Below are 13,501 nucleotides of genomic sequence, written 5' to 3'. Positions count from 1 at the left end.
TGTGTTGTTTTTTTCAGATTTCTGCTAATGAAAAGAAAGCTCACGAAAACTGGGTAAGATTTTTTTCCCTTTATTTTTTTTTTTGTGCAGTCTACCACAACTGAATTGGGATATTTTTTCCCTCCAATAGCTCAAAGCTCGTGCTGCAGAGAGAGCTATGGCTGAAGAGAAAAGGGAAGCAGCCAACTTGAGACACAAGTATGTGACTTTATTGATACCTATTTTTTTTCAGTGCGTTTTAGAGTTTTTTAGGGCTGTGCGGTGTGTTATTGCCTAAGAATTTTCTATTTCATATTTAAATCCATTTTTTCTCTCTATTCAAGATTGTTGGAATTAACCCAAAAGATGGCAATGCTGCAAGAACCTGTGATTATAAAACCAATGCCAGGAAGACCCAACACACAAAACCCGCCGCGAAGAGGTAGGGAGCACTTCCAAAGGGCAGCGATCTGTATTTTGGTGCAGATTGTGTAGTTTACTTTTTATTTCTGTGTGTAAAAGTAATGATACCCTAGAAATAATCCCAAGAACTTACACTACAGAAAAGAAAGGGGGCCCGAGAGTGATAACAGTGGACTGTCCCCCACAGGTCCCCTGAGCCAGAATGGGTCCTTTGGCCTGTCGCCAGTAAGTGGCGGAGAATGCTCCCCACCACCAAGGGACCCACCTGCAAGACCACTCTCTGCTACGCTCAGTCGGAGAGAGGTGCCCAGAAGTGAATATGGTGAGCATTCATATGTTACCTGTAGACTGTTCCAGTTTTTTCTCCTTTTATTTGAGAATTCTATTGCAAACATTTTAGAACTTGGGCCTCTCCAACGTAGAGAAGAAAATTTCTTAATTTTTCTTAGTATTTCAAGTAGTCTACTATAAGATCTGCTTTAACAGAAATCATCTGCTTATTATTGTAATATTATTTATTATGTATAAATATGTAAAATATATTTATATATAAGTAAACGTACATATTTATTGTTTTTGCTGATTTCTTATTTTTTTACCATGATGTATAAGCTTTTATCTTACAATTAAGTTTTAATGCTATTCCTTTCTTGAATACTATAAAAGTAGCCTGAAGTCTTTAAAATTGATGGAGCGTACAGCCATTGCTTATTATAATATGAAGTGCTCTAAGTATATTCCTATTCATAAATATGCCTGTGAACTTGGTAAGATATGAACGTCATTACCTATAAACTGAGGCAGAGCAGCCAGTACAGTGGCATTGGACCTGGGGCGTGGACCCAACAGAGCTCTTCACATGCAGGGTCTGTTCCCATGCTTTCATTGAACAGAGCCCTCCTTATAATTCTTTAGGTCTGTGTGTAATTATTTCCCCTCATAAGTTTTGGGGACCTGTTTTCAATGTTGAACCCTGAACCGTCCACAATTGGGTTATTCCTCTGAAAATCCACCGAAGGGCTGTTCTTTCTTTCTCAAGGTTTAGTGACGGGCCTCCACCTGGTCTCCAGTTGTCATTGGAGGCATCTGGAGACCCTCTAGTAGGACCCGAGTGTGTTCCGAATCGAGCATCATGGTGGCCATGGGTAGAGGCGTTTTTCATATTCATCAGAGCATGTAAGTCAGATGAATCTAACTCAGTCCTCTGGCCTTCAGCAGACCCAGGCGCTGGCCCTGCTCCCATGAGGAACAGCAGCCCATGTAGCTCTTCCCCGTCCAAGGCGATGGATGAGGGCAAGGTGAGTATTTCAGGGAACACGGAACTTTTCCTGCAGCTCCCCATGGCCTCATCCATTTCCTGTTTGTGTGTTCTGTTACATCTGTACTATCTCATTTATTCTTTTAAAAAAAGCAAACTGTTCCCCAAGAGTCTGAAGGCCCTTCAGTTCCCAGCATTGCACCTTTGGCTGAGCATCCAGGAGCAGTAAGTACTTAGAGGTAGAAGCGTTTATGTGGTGTGTTTCTGGAAGGGACGTGTGGGCATCACACCAGTCAGCTTTGCTTTAAATTACATGGCAGTGTGACCTTACTCTGGTCTCTCTGACTTGGGAGTGTTTCTAGGTTGCTGAAATCTGACTGGTCGATCTTTTTCTTTTTTTTTTCTTTTTATTTACAGAGACAGAGTCAGAGAGAGGGATAGATAGGGACAGACAGACAGGAATAGAGAAAGATGAGAAGCATCAATCAGTTTTTCGTCGCGACACCTTAGTTGTTCATTGATTGCTTTCTCATATGTGCCTTGACCACGGGCCTTCAGCAGACCGAGTAACCCCTTGCTCAAGCCAGCGACCTTGGGCTCAAGCTGGTGAGCTTTGCTCAAACCAGATGAGCCCGCGCTCAAGCTGGTGACCTCAGGGTCTCGAACCTGGGTCTTCCGCATCCCAGTTCAACGCTGTATCCACTGCGCCACTGCCTGGTCAGGCAATCTTTTTCTTTTTGTTATGTGATTAACTGGTTTAGAATGCTGTGATAACTAAAAAATGCAAAGTCTCCACCTTAACATGATGTGCTTCAATGTTGAGCGCTGTAAGGCAGAGTAAACTCATGGCATATTGCATAATTCATCATTATTACACATTGTTTGGAAGTCTGCTGTTTAAGATTATCTCTAGTTGTATACTAGGCAAACCCTGTTTTGAATAATCTGAGATTACAGCTTGGTAAGGGAAGAGTGTTTGCTGCAGGTGAAGCACTGACTAGTGAAGATCTGGAATCACTTGTGTGCCAGTTCCCAGCAATAGTTTTAAATTATGTTACATGAGTACCCTCCGGCCCCGTGTTATGAGCAGAGTCTTTTGATCATACCTCTCAGTGCTTGTCCAGCTTGAAATCGAAATGTGTAATTTAACTATTTAGAATTTTCAACCCAGTTTCCCATAAGAAAGGATTAGTCATGTGTCGTAACATATAGTATCACTAGTGGTGAATGAAGGTAAATCTTGGCACTGTATTTGCCTAACTCATATATAGGACATTGTTGCTGTTGGAAAACACTTCCTAGTTGGAGCATACTTCTCCGGGAATATATATCCTTTTCCTCCAACGGCAGCTTGAGTAAGACTCAAGACCCCTTTGAAGTAGCAGACTTCAAAGAGAATAGACAGCTTTGTTAGCGGGAGGCAGACTAGGGGTGGGAAGGTCACGGCCAGAGTCAGACCTGATACTGAACTCCACCTTGGCCTCTTCCATGCAGTATAACCGCCAGATTATCTGATACTGTCTGTATTCTTTGGGATCTAAAACAAGATGATCATACTTAGAGATTTCGAGATCTGAGAATTAGATGAGAAATGGAAGGTCCCCTGAATAGCACCTGTGACTCCCATGTGTAGAGGATGGGTGTGTGTTCCCTTCTGTTCCCTCCATTCTAGCATGGAAACGAGCTGTCGTGGTGGGAGGGAGGTGCGCAGGGACAGTCCTTGATTCCCCCTCCACCCACCGCACATACCAGCAGTGACACCATCAGAGTAAAGCTCTCCGCCCCTGCGCATCCCGACTGGTCTGAGCTGTCCGAGGGAACAGATGGGAAGAGGGGTGGCACTGGTCCTGACCTTTGGCAGGTGCCCGACATCTGCTTCTCTGGGTTTCAGCTTTTGCTCGTGCTTGTGTTGGTGCCTTTGTCTGTTATACTCAAGTATTTCAACTGTTTCTGCTCTGCAGGTGAATATGGCAGCAGAGGGGCACCCTCCTTTCCCAGGGGTGTCCCACATGAGCTCCTCCATGGGAGGCCCTGTCCCACCGCCCATTCACTATGGACCACCACCTCCACTCTGCGGGCCATTCGCGCCTCGGCCATTTCCTCCACCATTTGGTATGATTATTGAACAGTGGTCGTTGACTCAAAGCTAATCATCTTTCTGTCCCTTGCTAAAATTTTTGCTGTCACAGGGCTAGGTAATGAAAGGATATCGCTGGCTGAGTCTATGTTAACATTTCAGGAAAAGTTAGTGGATGCTATGTAATCTCCCTTTACTGAGATGGGCAGTCATGGGTGTCTCTTATAGATGGAGAAACGAGCTATTTACAGAAAGCCAGAAATACTGCTTCTCTGGATATTGATTGAACATCTGTGACTACATGCCAGGCTCTGTAGCAGTCAAAACTCACTCTCTCCTAACTCTGAGAGCTTGGTGTCCTGGACACAGCTACATACGTTAAGCAACATAAATGGGTCAGAGTATAAAGGGAAGAGTAAACCCTCACTCCTTACTTTGGGAATAAATGGGAAGCAAGTTTCAGAGAAGGCAGAATGTAAGAACTACCTAATGAAGGTTGCTGAATTTAATTAGGGGAGCTGGGAGGCCTTCGCAGGAGGGCCAACATCTGGATGCTGATGACTTCTTAGGTTCGTGCTGAGCTACTTACTGCATGAGTTTTTAATTGCTACAGTGATAGACATGGAATTTCCTTTATTTTGTAAAGCCCTTTTTTCATAAGCTGTCAAATATAAACCAAGTTCTTGTGAGATAAAGATAGCAGAACCATGTAGCAGAAAAAAACAAGCTCGGTAGAGCTATGTTTAAACCCTGCCTGTGTTGGTGCATGGCCAGCCAGCCATAGGCTTGTTATTCAAACTTGCTGAACCCCAGTTTGGTCTGTAAAGTAGGAGTTCTACCCTGACTTCTAAGGTTGGGAGGAATTAACAGTCAACACCTGGAGTCATGTAAAAGTAGTTATGTCCACATATTATTTACATGATGTGGTTTTCTTTTTCCAGGCCCTGGTATGCGCCCACCACTAGGCATAAGGGAATACGCACCAGGCGTTCCACCTGGGAAACGGGATGTGCCTTTCGACCCTCGAGGATTTGTACCAGGTCCTCACTTTAGACCTCTAGGCCCTCCTGGCCCTCGAGAGTACTTTATTCCTGGTCCTCGACTACCACCCCTGAGCCATGGCCCCCAGGATTACCCTTCACCTGCTGCAAGAGACTTACTGCCTTCTGGCTCCAGAGAGGAGCCCCCGACCGGCTCGCAGAGCCCGAGCCAGGACTCCTCCCAGGCCTTGAAACAGAGCCCATAACTCCCAACCTCCGACATTAGTCAGAGAATGCAAACTGCACTATCTATGCCAGTCTTCAAAATCCAAGTTTAAAGTTAGTTTGTAGAACTAAGCTGCCCTGGCAGTATGTGTTTTTGAGCCAACAATTAAAAATAATATCATCTCCCCTCCTTAAATAAAAATCACCTCGTAAGCTAGAGCCTTCTTCCAACTTTGAAATGTGCAATAAAGATACCTGTGTTTTAATTAATGTAGTATATGTAACTGTTAAATGATTTAGAATGTCATGAAAAATATGAACATTTCCTGTGGAAATGCTGTAAGAACATGTATTTCCATTTATTATCCTATTTTTATTGTGTACCAGTTGAATGCAAAGCAACGGTGTTTATAAGCTTGATTGTTTTCTCAAGTATCTGGTCGTAAGGACTGTTACGCTAAAAATGTTTACTAAAAGATCACTGAACTTTATCTCCCCTCTTGCTGAAGTTCTTTGTAGTAAAAGTTCATTAAAATTTGGTTATTAATGTTTTCCAAGTGTCTGTTGATTCATTTGTTTTCTGATGAGACTTGTATCATTTGGGAAAGAGGTAAATTAAACCAGGGCTCCCAGAACTGATGCTGGTCACCAGGCAGCAGTCATCTGGGACTGAAGGCCTCCTTCCCTCAGAGCTGCCAGGGGGCCCATCTGTACAGCACTCCGTGCTCTCTGCCACTGACTGCCTACGTCATCTCCTGCGTGTGCATTTATAGGAGTGGCAGGACTGTCTGTCCTGACGGTGTTGCCTTTGCCATTCCTGCATCAACAGTGCACGGCTGAAACATGCAAGTGTAATTGAAAGACAAGATAACCTGGACTTGTTGATCTTTGAATATATGTAACCTGATTTATTGATGTCGCCCCATTAAAAAAATAAAATTATAATTAAAAAAAAAAAAAAGAAACATGCAAGTGTCTTGTACCCACAAAATGAAATTTATTTGAAAATGCAGTCTATTATTTCTCCCCTACCTTGCCTATGATTTTTCAATGAATGTGGCAGAAATTATCAGAAGAGTAGAATACTATGAGAAAGAATGATTTAGGATTTTAAGGCATGAACATGCCCATAGTCAGCAACCACGGGCGGGCTGACCTCAATTCTTGATTGACTCCACCTTCAGTTAATATTTGAATGTTGGCACTTATATTTAAAACACAGTATATCTAAGAATCTGGGATTACACGATACTTAAGTCTTATTATGATGTAGTAACTATATTTTAAATGATGTTTCTTAAAAAACTCTTTAGACCCTTTATAGTAATTTAATAGTACATTTCAAGAAGTTTAAAATTTAGGTTAAATCAAAATTATAAAAAGGTGATACCCTTTTTAACTGTTTGACACTACTCTCCTACTCTTTGAAGTTCTATGATGTAATACTTCCTAGATCACGACCTGTCACTGTTGATATTATTTAAAAATTTATTTATTTATTTATTTTAGAGAGAGAGAGAGAGAAGGGGGAGGAGCAGGAAGCATTAACTCCCGTATGTGCCTTGACCAGGCAAGCCCGGGGTTTTGAACCGGTGACCTCAGTGTTCCAGGTCAATGCTTTATCCACTGTGCCACCACAGGTCAGGCATACACTGTTGATATTTAATCCACTAAAAATAATTAAAAAAAGCAAATGCTTCCCTGTGCAACAAAATTTTTCTTTATACTAAACCACTAATACATATACAACTTTAAAAGGATTAAGACCTTTGAAAGAAAAAAGATAACTCAAAATTCATAAGTAATATATCTTCAAAAGAATTTCATCAATAGTTCCTTCCATTTAATATCAAGAGTAAACCTGTTTGACTGGTGGTGGCACAGTGGACAGAGAACTGACCTAGGATGCTGAGGTCCCTGGTTCGAAACCCCAAAATCACTGGCTTGAGCACAGGCTCTCCAGCTTGAATGTGGGATCACAGACATGACCCCATGGCCACCGGCTTGAACCCAAAGGTCACTGGCTCAGCTGGAGCCCCCCAGTCAAAGCACGTATGAGAAGCAATCAATGAACTAAAAGTACCACAACTATAAGCTGATGCTTCCTTTTCAAGTTATGCAGCTGCATACTTGATTTTTTTTTTTTTTTTTCTTCAGAAAGAGAGAGGGATAGACAGAGACAGACAGACAGGAATGGAGAGAGATGAGAAGCATCAATCATTAGTTTTTCATTGCGTGTTGCAACACCTTAGTTGTTCATTGATTGCTTTCTCATATGTGCCTTGACCGCGGGCCTTCAGCAGACTGAGTAACCCCCTGCTGGAGCCAGCAACCTTGGGTTCAAGCTGGTGGGCTTTTTTTTTGCTCAAGCCAGATGAGACCGCGCTCAATCTGACGACCTTGGGGTCTCGAACCTGGGTCCTCTGCATCCCAGTCCAATGCTCTATCCACTGCGCCACCGCCTGGTCAGGCAAGCTGATGCTTCCTATCTCTCTCTTCCTGTCTCGTTAAAAAAAAGAAGAAACGTTAAGAGAGAACTCCATAGTTACTAGCAAAACTTGTTTTTAACCATGTAATATTAAATCACAATTACAATTTTTGAATATTTCCATCCCCTTTAGGACCCAAAATAAATTAATATAATTTTCATTTTAAGTAGCATTTGAATATAAATTATACCAGTTAGGAAGATGATCAAGTAGGAAAGTTAATTAAATCTCTTTAAAACAATCAAAGCTGGAGTCTTATTTTATCCCTCAAGCTTTCTGGGTATTTCATTCTCTATGTCATATTACTGAAAGATCAACCTGCTGTCAAGAATTCCAATGTCACTTACCTGAGCAGTTTGAACCTGCCATGGTCCGGCCTCTCAGCCCTCTGATGGCATCCCCCAAGGCATCTCCCCAGTGGAGCCCACGCAATCTGCCAGTATGCAGAAAGGGGATGGGGACCGTCCCTCAGTCACATCACACTTGGCCATCTATGCCAGCAGATGTCTCTGGCTGTTTCTGGGTTAGTTGTTAAAGTTATCTCATTTATGAAGCAGTAATGTTTCAGCCTTGAGGCATTTCTACTAGGCTTGTGGTGGTTTTTCAATGGCTTTTTTTTTTTCATTTGAAAGTAAATTTAAATAATTTGTGGGATGTGGAGTATCCTGTGTGCTTTGAGACAATCACTCATTTTGTCATATTTCATTCAGGTCTGATTTAAAGCTAAGCTACTCACACAGTGCAATTTTAGCTTCTTAATACTGAAGAAAGGCATGTGTGGTTCACATAAACCATACTTAGGTGAACAACAGCAGATGCTTCATGTAAGTTATCACTTTGATACACATGCCTTATGGTCTGTCAGAAAAAAGAAAGAACAATTTATCAATTTTGCTACATTTTAATAATAGGTTTTCTGAGGGATCATTTTTAGGTCTTGTCAACAACATCAAACAAAAGGTACTGAGTACTCCACAGGGTACAGAGTGGTGCTAAGCATGTAGGGAATGTACATGATGGAGCACTGGTTCTTGTCCCATGAGAAGCTTACAGTCTGGGGGACTGACAACTCACAGTCTAAGAGTTGAGTGAATAACAAAGTTATTTAAGGCAATTCCTCATTCCCTCCAGCTATTGTGGACTGAATCCTTTTGCAATTAATCTAATCAATATGAGAGACAAGACTGACTCTGATAGAGAATTCTTTCAAGCTCATAAAGTTTTCGACATCCATCTGGGTAAACAGAACTGACCTAATAGACATCTGAAAGGAAAGAGTAAATCTGTTGAAGTGCAAGGGCTAGGACAACTTAATTGTGGTTACTTATTTTAAAAAGCAAACATATTGAACAGTACGGCAGGTTATTACACTAGTTTAAGAACAGGTCGCATTCCCCTCATGCTAGCATTGGTCACTTAAGTAGTGAATGTTAAATGCGTGGGCTCTACATCTAACCCACAGAAAGCCAACCCCAGATCTTAACGTGCTGTGTCAAATGGCCACCTCAGGTGCACTGTGAAAGTTTTAGTTATGCCCCATTAAGTCAAAAGTAATGTAAATAGTCCAATTATAATAAAGCTAATGACCTGCATATTTTCATATGGATGAATGTTGATATATCTAAATAGGAAATAAATGGCAATCCTAGTGTAAAAAAAAAATAGAGTATTTCCAGATTTTGCATACTCATCGCTATAAGAAGAGGTATGCAGGTTTTCAGGGCTCACAATCAGTTGTCAGAAAAACAGCAGTTATTCCTGTGATATCGCGTTAGCATCTGATGCAAATTATTTCTAGGTTACACGACTTACAAGACATTATTAACCCATTTAAAATTTTGTAATTATTCTGAGATGGTTCCAGATTAACCCTAGAGTCACTTCTGGAAAGAGTAACAAGGTGATATAGAAGAACAGAGGATCAACAGGACTAAAAATATGCTCACTTTCAGGAACACAATGTGGTCACCTGGAAAAATCACAGCTATGACCTCGGAACACTCCCAACGGACAGTGATCTGGCCAAGGCACACTCTAACCAGGAAAAGGATGATATCAGGGTGAATTCAGGCATCTCGACAGAGCAGCCTAGACGTTTCCTTCTTGGACAGCTCCATTGGTCCAAACACTCTCAAACCAGTCTCATACTATCCTACCCACATTGGCCCAAAGTTTGACATTAACTTAAAACACCAGAAGAGCATAGTAGAGAAGTGAACAGATGTGTAAACTCTAGTACATTCTTATTGCTGTAGTAAGTTTGAAGATGAACACATTCTACTCCCAACAGTGTTGTTTCAGGAAGCAGGGCAGGAGTAGTGGTCAATTAGAATAGAGACTAGTAATCGCAAAATCAACAGGAAAGTAAAACACGTTTCAAAACCTAGAGTAAGCCAGTATCTGAGGGGGGTCTCACATGCCAGCAATGTGCTGGGCACAGACCTCTGGGCCACAGCTTTGCCATGGACCCATTCTGGCCTACTGGGTGGGTGTGGCCTACTTCCTGCCTGATGAAGGGTGAATATGCTACACAGAGCTGTGACGGTTTCTAGTGCGTGGTAAAATTCACAGAAGGTCCAGGTTATTCGTGTCAGGGTCACTCCTTGTGCAAAGTTTGATGTAGATGAAGATAAAGTGGTTTCTTGGTCAATAATTGCAATTTCTTTCTTTTAAAGTCAGTGGGTTTCTTGTATCTGTAACCACAACAGAAAAATCACTGTTTAAAACACTTTGATAACTGTTCTAGTCCAAGGTCCCATACTAAGAAGAAGTACTAGTCACCGTTCAGTTAGTACTAACCAACCCCTATGTGCATCACTTACAGTTCTATTACAATGGGCCCAGGTTTAATTTCATCCATTTCCATGAAGGCAAAACACTTGGTACTGGTAAATCTTTTTTTAGGCTTGTAGTGTTTGAATTCAAAGAAGATAGCTGCACCTAAGGGATGAAAACAAGTCACGTTAGCTAGCCAGCACCATTGTAGTCAATGTTCTCTGACCACCAGGAGCCTATTTAGAAAGTAAACTTTGTCACAAAATCTGCTATTATGACTGTGGCCGTCACTTCAAACTCTTCTGTATCTGAATGGAGTGACATTTCTACAAAGTACAGCAAAACTTCTTGAGCTAAAGAAACATGCAAAGAGAAGAGCCTCGGAAGATTAGCTGAGCTGCTTGTAAACATGAAGAAAGTATATTCATTAGCATTAGTATCAGTTCAAACTACAGTAACTGTATGTCATGAAATCAAAGCAGGAGACCATGATGTGGCAATAGTTCCAAAGGCACTTAGGCACTTGTCTGTTGTGTACAATCCTCTGATGGAGCTTGAATAGTTCAAAAACTGTAACAGACTCTCAGGCAACAACAAACTCTGTGACACTTACTTCCCCAATGCTCCTAGGTCCACCAGGTAACAGACCTGAGTAAGATGAGACCTCTGACCATAGGAAGCCAGCGATTTACCATCACAAACCTTTGGTTAACTTTTCCACGTGCTTCTGGAGCTCGATGTCCACATTAAAATGAACATATGTATCTTCTTTTCTTGAGGCCACAGGAGTATCTTGCACAGGAGTTAAATCTATGCCATTCAGATCTAGAGAGGAAACAAGTTTCTGCTCAGCAGTATTCAAACAGACTCAACATCAGCCAACAAACCACAGGGGGTATGTCTCCTACAGGCCTGGTGAAGCAGAGGGCAGACTCCCTGCTAACAGGAGCTCTCATTTGGTGTGGACGGCGCTGAAGCCCTGTGGTTTCCAGAGGTGCATGGGGGAACTGAGGAGAGAGAAGGTGGGGGCCCCATGGGCCGGAGGAGGAAGCCTGGCTACAGCTGGGGACAAAAGAAGGCTTGGCGATAACAAAATGTGATGCTTCCAGTGAAGAGGTGGCAAGAATGCTGTGTCTTCCTCAGGGACACAATAAAAATCTGGAATGTGAATAATATTCCACAGTGGGGCCCGACCCCTAGTTCCCAGCCTAGATCAAGTGCATGGCATGGGAAGGCCTTTACGTGTGCCATGATCAGAATCCCCCTGTTGTATCTAAGTCAGAGGACCAAACAGCGGGTGTGAAACTACCAACACCTTCCCATACACAAGTGCTTTTTTATATACACTACCTAAATATGCTGGTTGTGTTTGCTATGACACAACCTGATTTACAACAACCAGATGATACATGATGGAAGGGGTACAGCTTTAATTTCCTGAAGCCAAGAATCTTACAGTTTAATCAAGTTCAACGAAAACTCCCTTAACGACTCCTCACTGTGTATTACTTCACAGACCCATCCCAGGGACTCAACACAATTTAGCATATTTAATTCTTTCACTTCCTAAAGATACTCACACAAAACCATATTTCAGCTCAACATGTACACAAAGGTAACATAAGACGTATCACATCAGCATACCATTTTTTTGTGTTTTACAGTATTCTCAAATGAGATACGTAGTTTGTGAGGGCCTATAAAACAATGTAGGGAATAAATACGTCCCAGGCAACCATGGATTTGATACCCAAGCACATCAGAAGACAAAGATGCACAGCACTAGTGCCATGGATCATGGCCTCTCCATGTCAAAATTCTTCTGTGGCCAAATTCCTTTTTTTTGAGCGAGAGAGAGAAAGAAAGACAGGAAGAAAGAGAAAGAGAGGGAGAGGGAGCATCAACTTGTAGTTGCTCCACTTTAGTTGTGCATTGATTGCTTCTTGTAGGTGCCCTGACCAGGAATCAGACCTCGGGCTTGAGCCAGTGACCTTGGGCTTTCAAGCCAGCGACCTACGGCTCAAACTGGCAACCTGTGGAATCGTTTTGCTGATCATGTGCCCAGGCCAACAACCCTGCCCTCAAGTTGATGAGCCGGTACTCAAGCCAGTAACCTTGCAGTTCTTCACCTACAAGCTCAGCGTTCCAGGTCAGCACTCTATCCACAGCACCACCATTGGGCTGGCTAAAGTCCTTTTTCTTTTATTTGGTGCTAATAAATTTATCTCTGTCATTGGTAAAAGTTCCATATAATTTCAGTCCATATCTGTTTCTTTGATCTGCCTCAAACCACAAATTAACTGTGGACTGGATGAACTGTGCCATCATTTCTGAGTAACAGCATGACTTCATCCTCAATCACCATATAATTTTTTTAGAAAGATCACTGCTTTACAGTAAAGTCCTATATAAAATGCTTGGTGATGGCACCAAAAAAATTCACTCACTGTGGTTTCCTTCTTAAACCAAAGACAGAAAAAGTTGTTTTCAATGAATAAATGGTTTGCCACATAAATGGATAGTAGGAAAAAAAAAGTCCTAAGAATAATCATGCTTAATAACCTCAGGAACATTGTTCAGGATAAGAAATACACCACTTTCTAATGCCCCACAGGACTGTAGTCAGGGTGTGGATATTTACGGATAGTCCTATTTCCCTGTTTCCACTGATGATTCATGGAAGTCCTGATTCTCCACCTGGGCAGGGCCCTCCTCTGCATAAGCCTCTCCCAGACAGGAACGATAGGCCTCAAGGTGGCACAGGAGAATCAGAGAACACGGCTTTGCAAAACAAAAAAAACCCACACACGCTTGGGAGGTGGGAACCTGTTTTTAAAACTTGTTTCCTGCCTGACCAGGTGGTGGCGCAGTGGATAGAGCGTCGGACTGGGATGCAGAGGACCCAAGTTCGAGACCCTGAGGTCGCCAGCTTGAGCGTGGGCTCATCTGGTTTGAGCAAAAAGCCCACCAGCTTGAACCCAAGGTCACTGGCTCGAGCAAGGGGTTACTTGGTCTGCTGAAGGCCCACAGTCAAGGCACATATGAGAAAACAATCAATGAACAACTAAGGTGTTGCAATGCGCAATGAAAAACTAATGATTGATGCTTCTCATCTCTCTCTGTTCCTGTCTATCTGTCCCTGTCTATCCCTCTCTCTGACTCACTCTCTGTCTCTGTAAAAAATAAATAAATTTTTAAAATTAAAAATAAATGTAAATAAATAAAACCTGTTTCCTGAAGGATGTCTCTGCTATAAAGACAGTGTGTTTGTCTAGGCAGCACCCTTGGTTAAATT

At 42.2% G+C, this 13,501-nt stretch overlaps 2 protein-coding genes across 7 annotated transcripts in view; one reads left to right on the top strand and one right to left on the bottom strand.

Annotated features, from left to right (window-relative positions):
- Window positions 1-5,494, top strand: part of MIA3 (MIA SH3 domain ER export factor 3) — a 47,103-nt gene extending 41,609 nt beyond the window's left edge. For 2 of the 6 annotated variants that reach the window (XM_066237758.1, XM_066237790.1), the window contains 8 exons: window positions 18-53; window positions 131-198; window positions 324-421; window positions 590-724; window positions 1,618-1,700; window positions 1,814-1,885; window positions 3,622-3,772; window positions 4,679-5,494. In XM_066237758.1, coding sequence (XP_066093855.1) covers window positions 18-53; window positions 131-198; window positions 324-421; window positions 590-724; window positions 1,618-1,700; window positions 1,814-1,885; window positions 3,622-3,772; window positions 4,679-4,983 — 948 coding nt within the window. In that variant the 3' untranslated portion in view covers window positions 4,984-5,494. The remainder of the gene's footprint in view (window positions 1-17; window positions 54-130; window positions 199-323; window positions 422-589; window positions 725-1,617; window positions 1,701-1,813; window positions 1,886-3,621; window positions 3,773-4,678) is intronic. The other 4 variants (XM_066237776.1, XM_066237800.1, XM_066237767.1 and 1 more) reach the window with 3 other exon arrangements.
- Window positions 5,495-8,312: 2,818 nt separating this feature from the next.
- The window catches only part of AIDA (axin interactor, dorsalization associated), a 28,855-nt gene continuing 23,666 nt past the window's right edge, over window positions 8,313-13,501 (bottom strand). The window contains exons 8-10 of the mRNA XM_066237744.1: window positions 10,909-11,031; window positions 10,254-10,371; window positions 8,313-10,124 (exon numbers count right to left, since the gene is read on the bottom strand). Coding sequence (XP_066093841.1) covers window positions 10,028-10,124; window positions 10,254-10,371; window positions 10,909-11,031 — 338 coding nt within the window. The 3' untranslated portion in view covers window positions 8,313-10,027. The remainder of the gene's footprint in view (window positions 10,125-10,253; window positions 10,372-10,908; window positions 11,032-13,501) is intronic.

The sequence above is a fragment of the Saccopteryx bilineata genome, chromosome 1 (genome assembly GCF_036850765.1).
Source record: "Saccopteryx bilineata isolate mSacBil1 chromosome 1, mSacBil1_pri_phased_curated, whole genome shotgun sequence".
Lineage (NCBI taxonomy): Eukaryota > Metazoa > Chordata > Mammalia > Chiroptera > Emballonuridae > Saccopteryx > Saccopteryx bilineata.
This window is presented reverse-complemented; position numbering and strand designations above follow the sequence as displayed.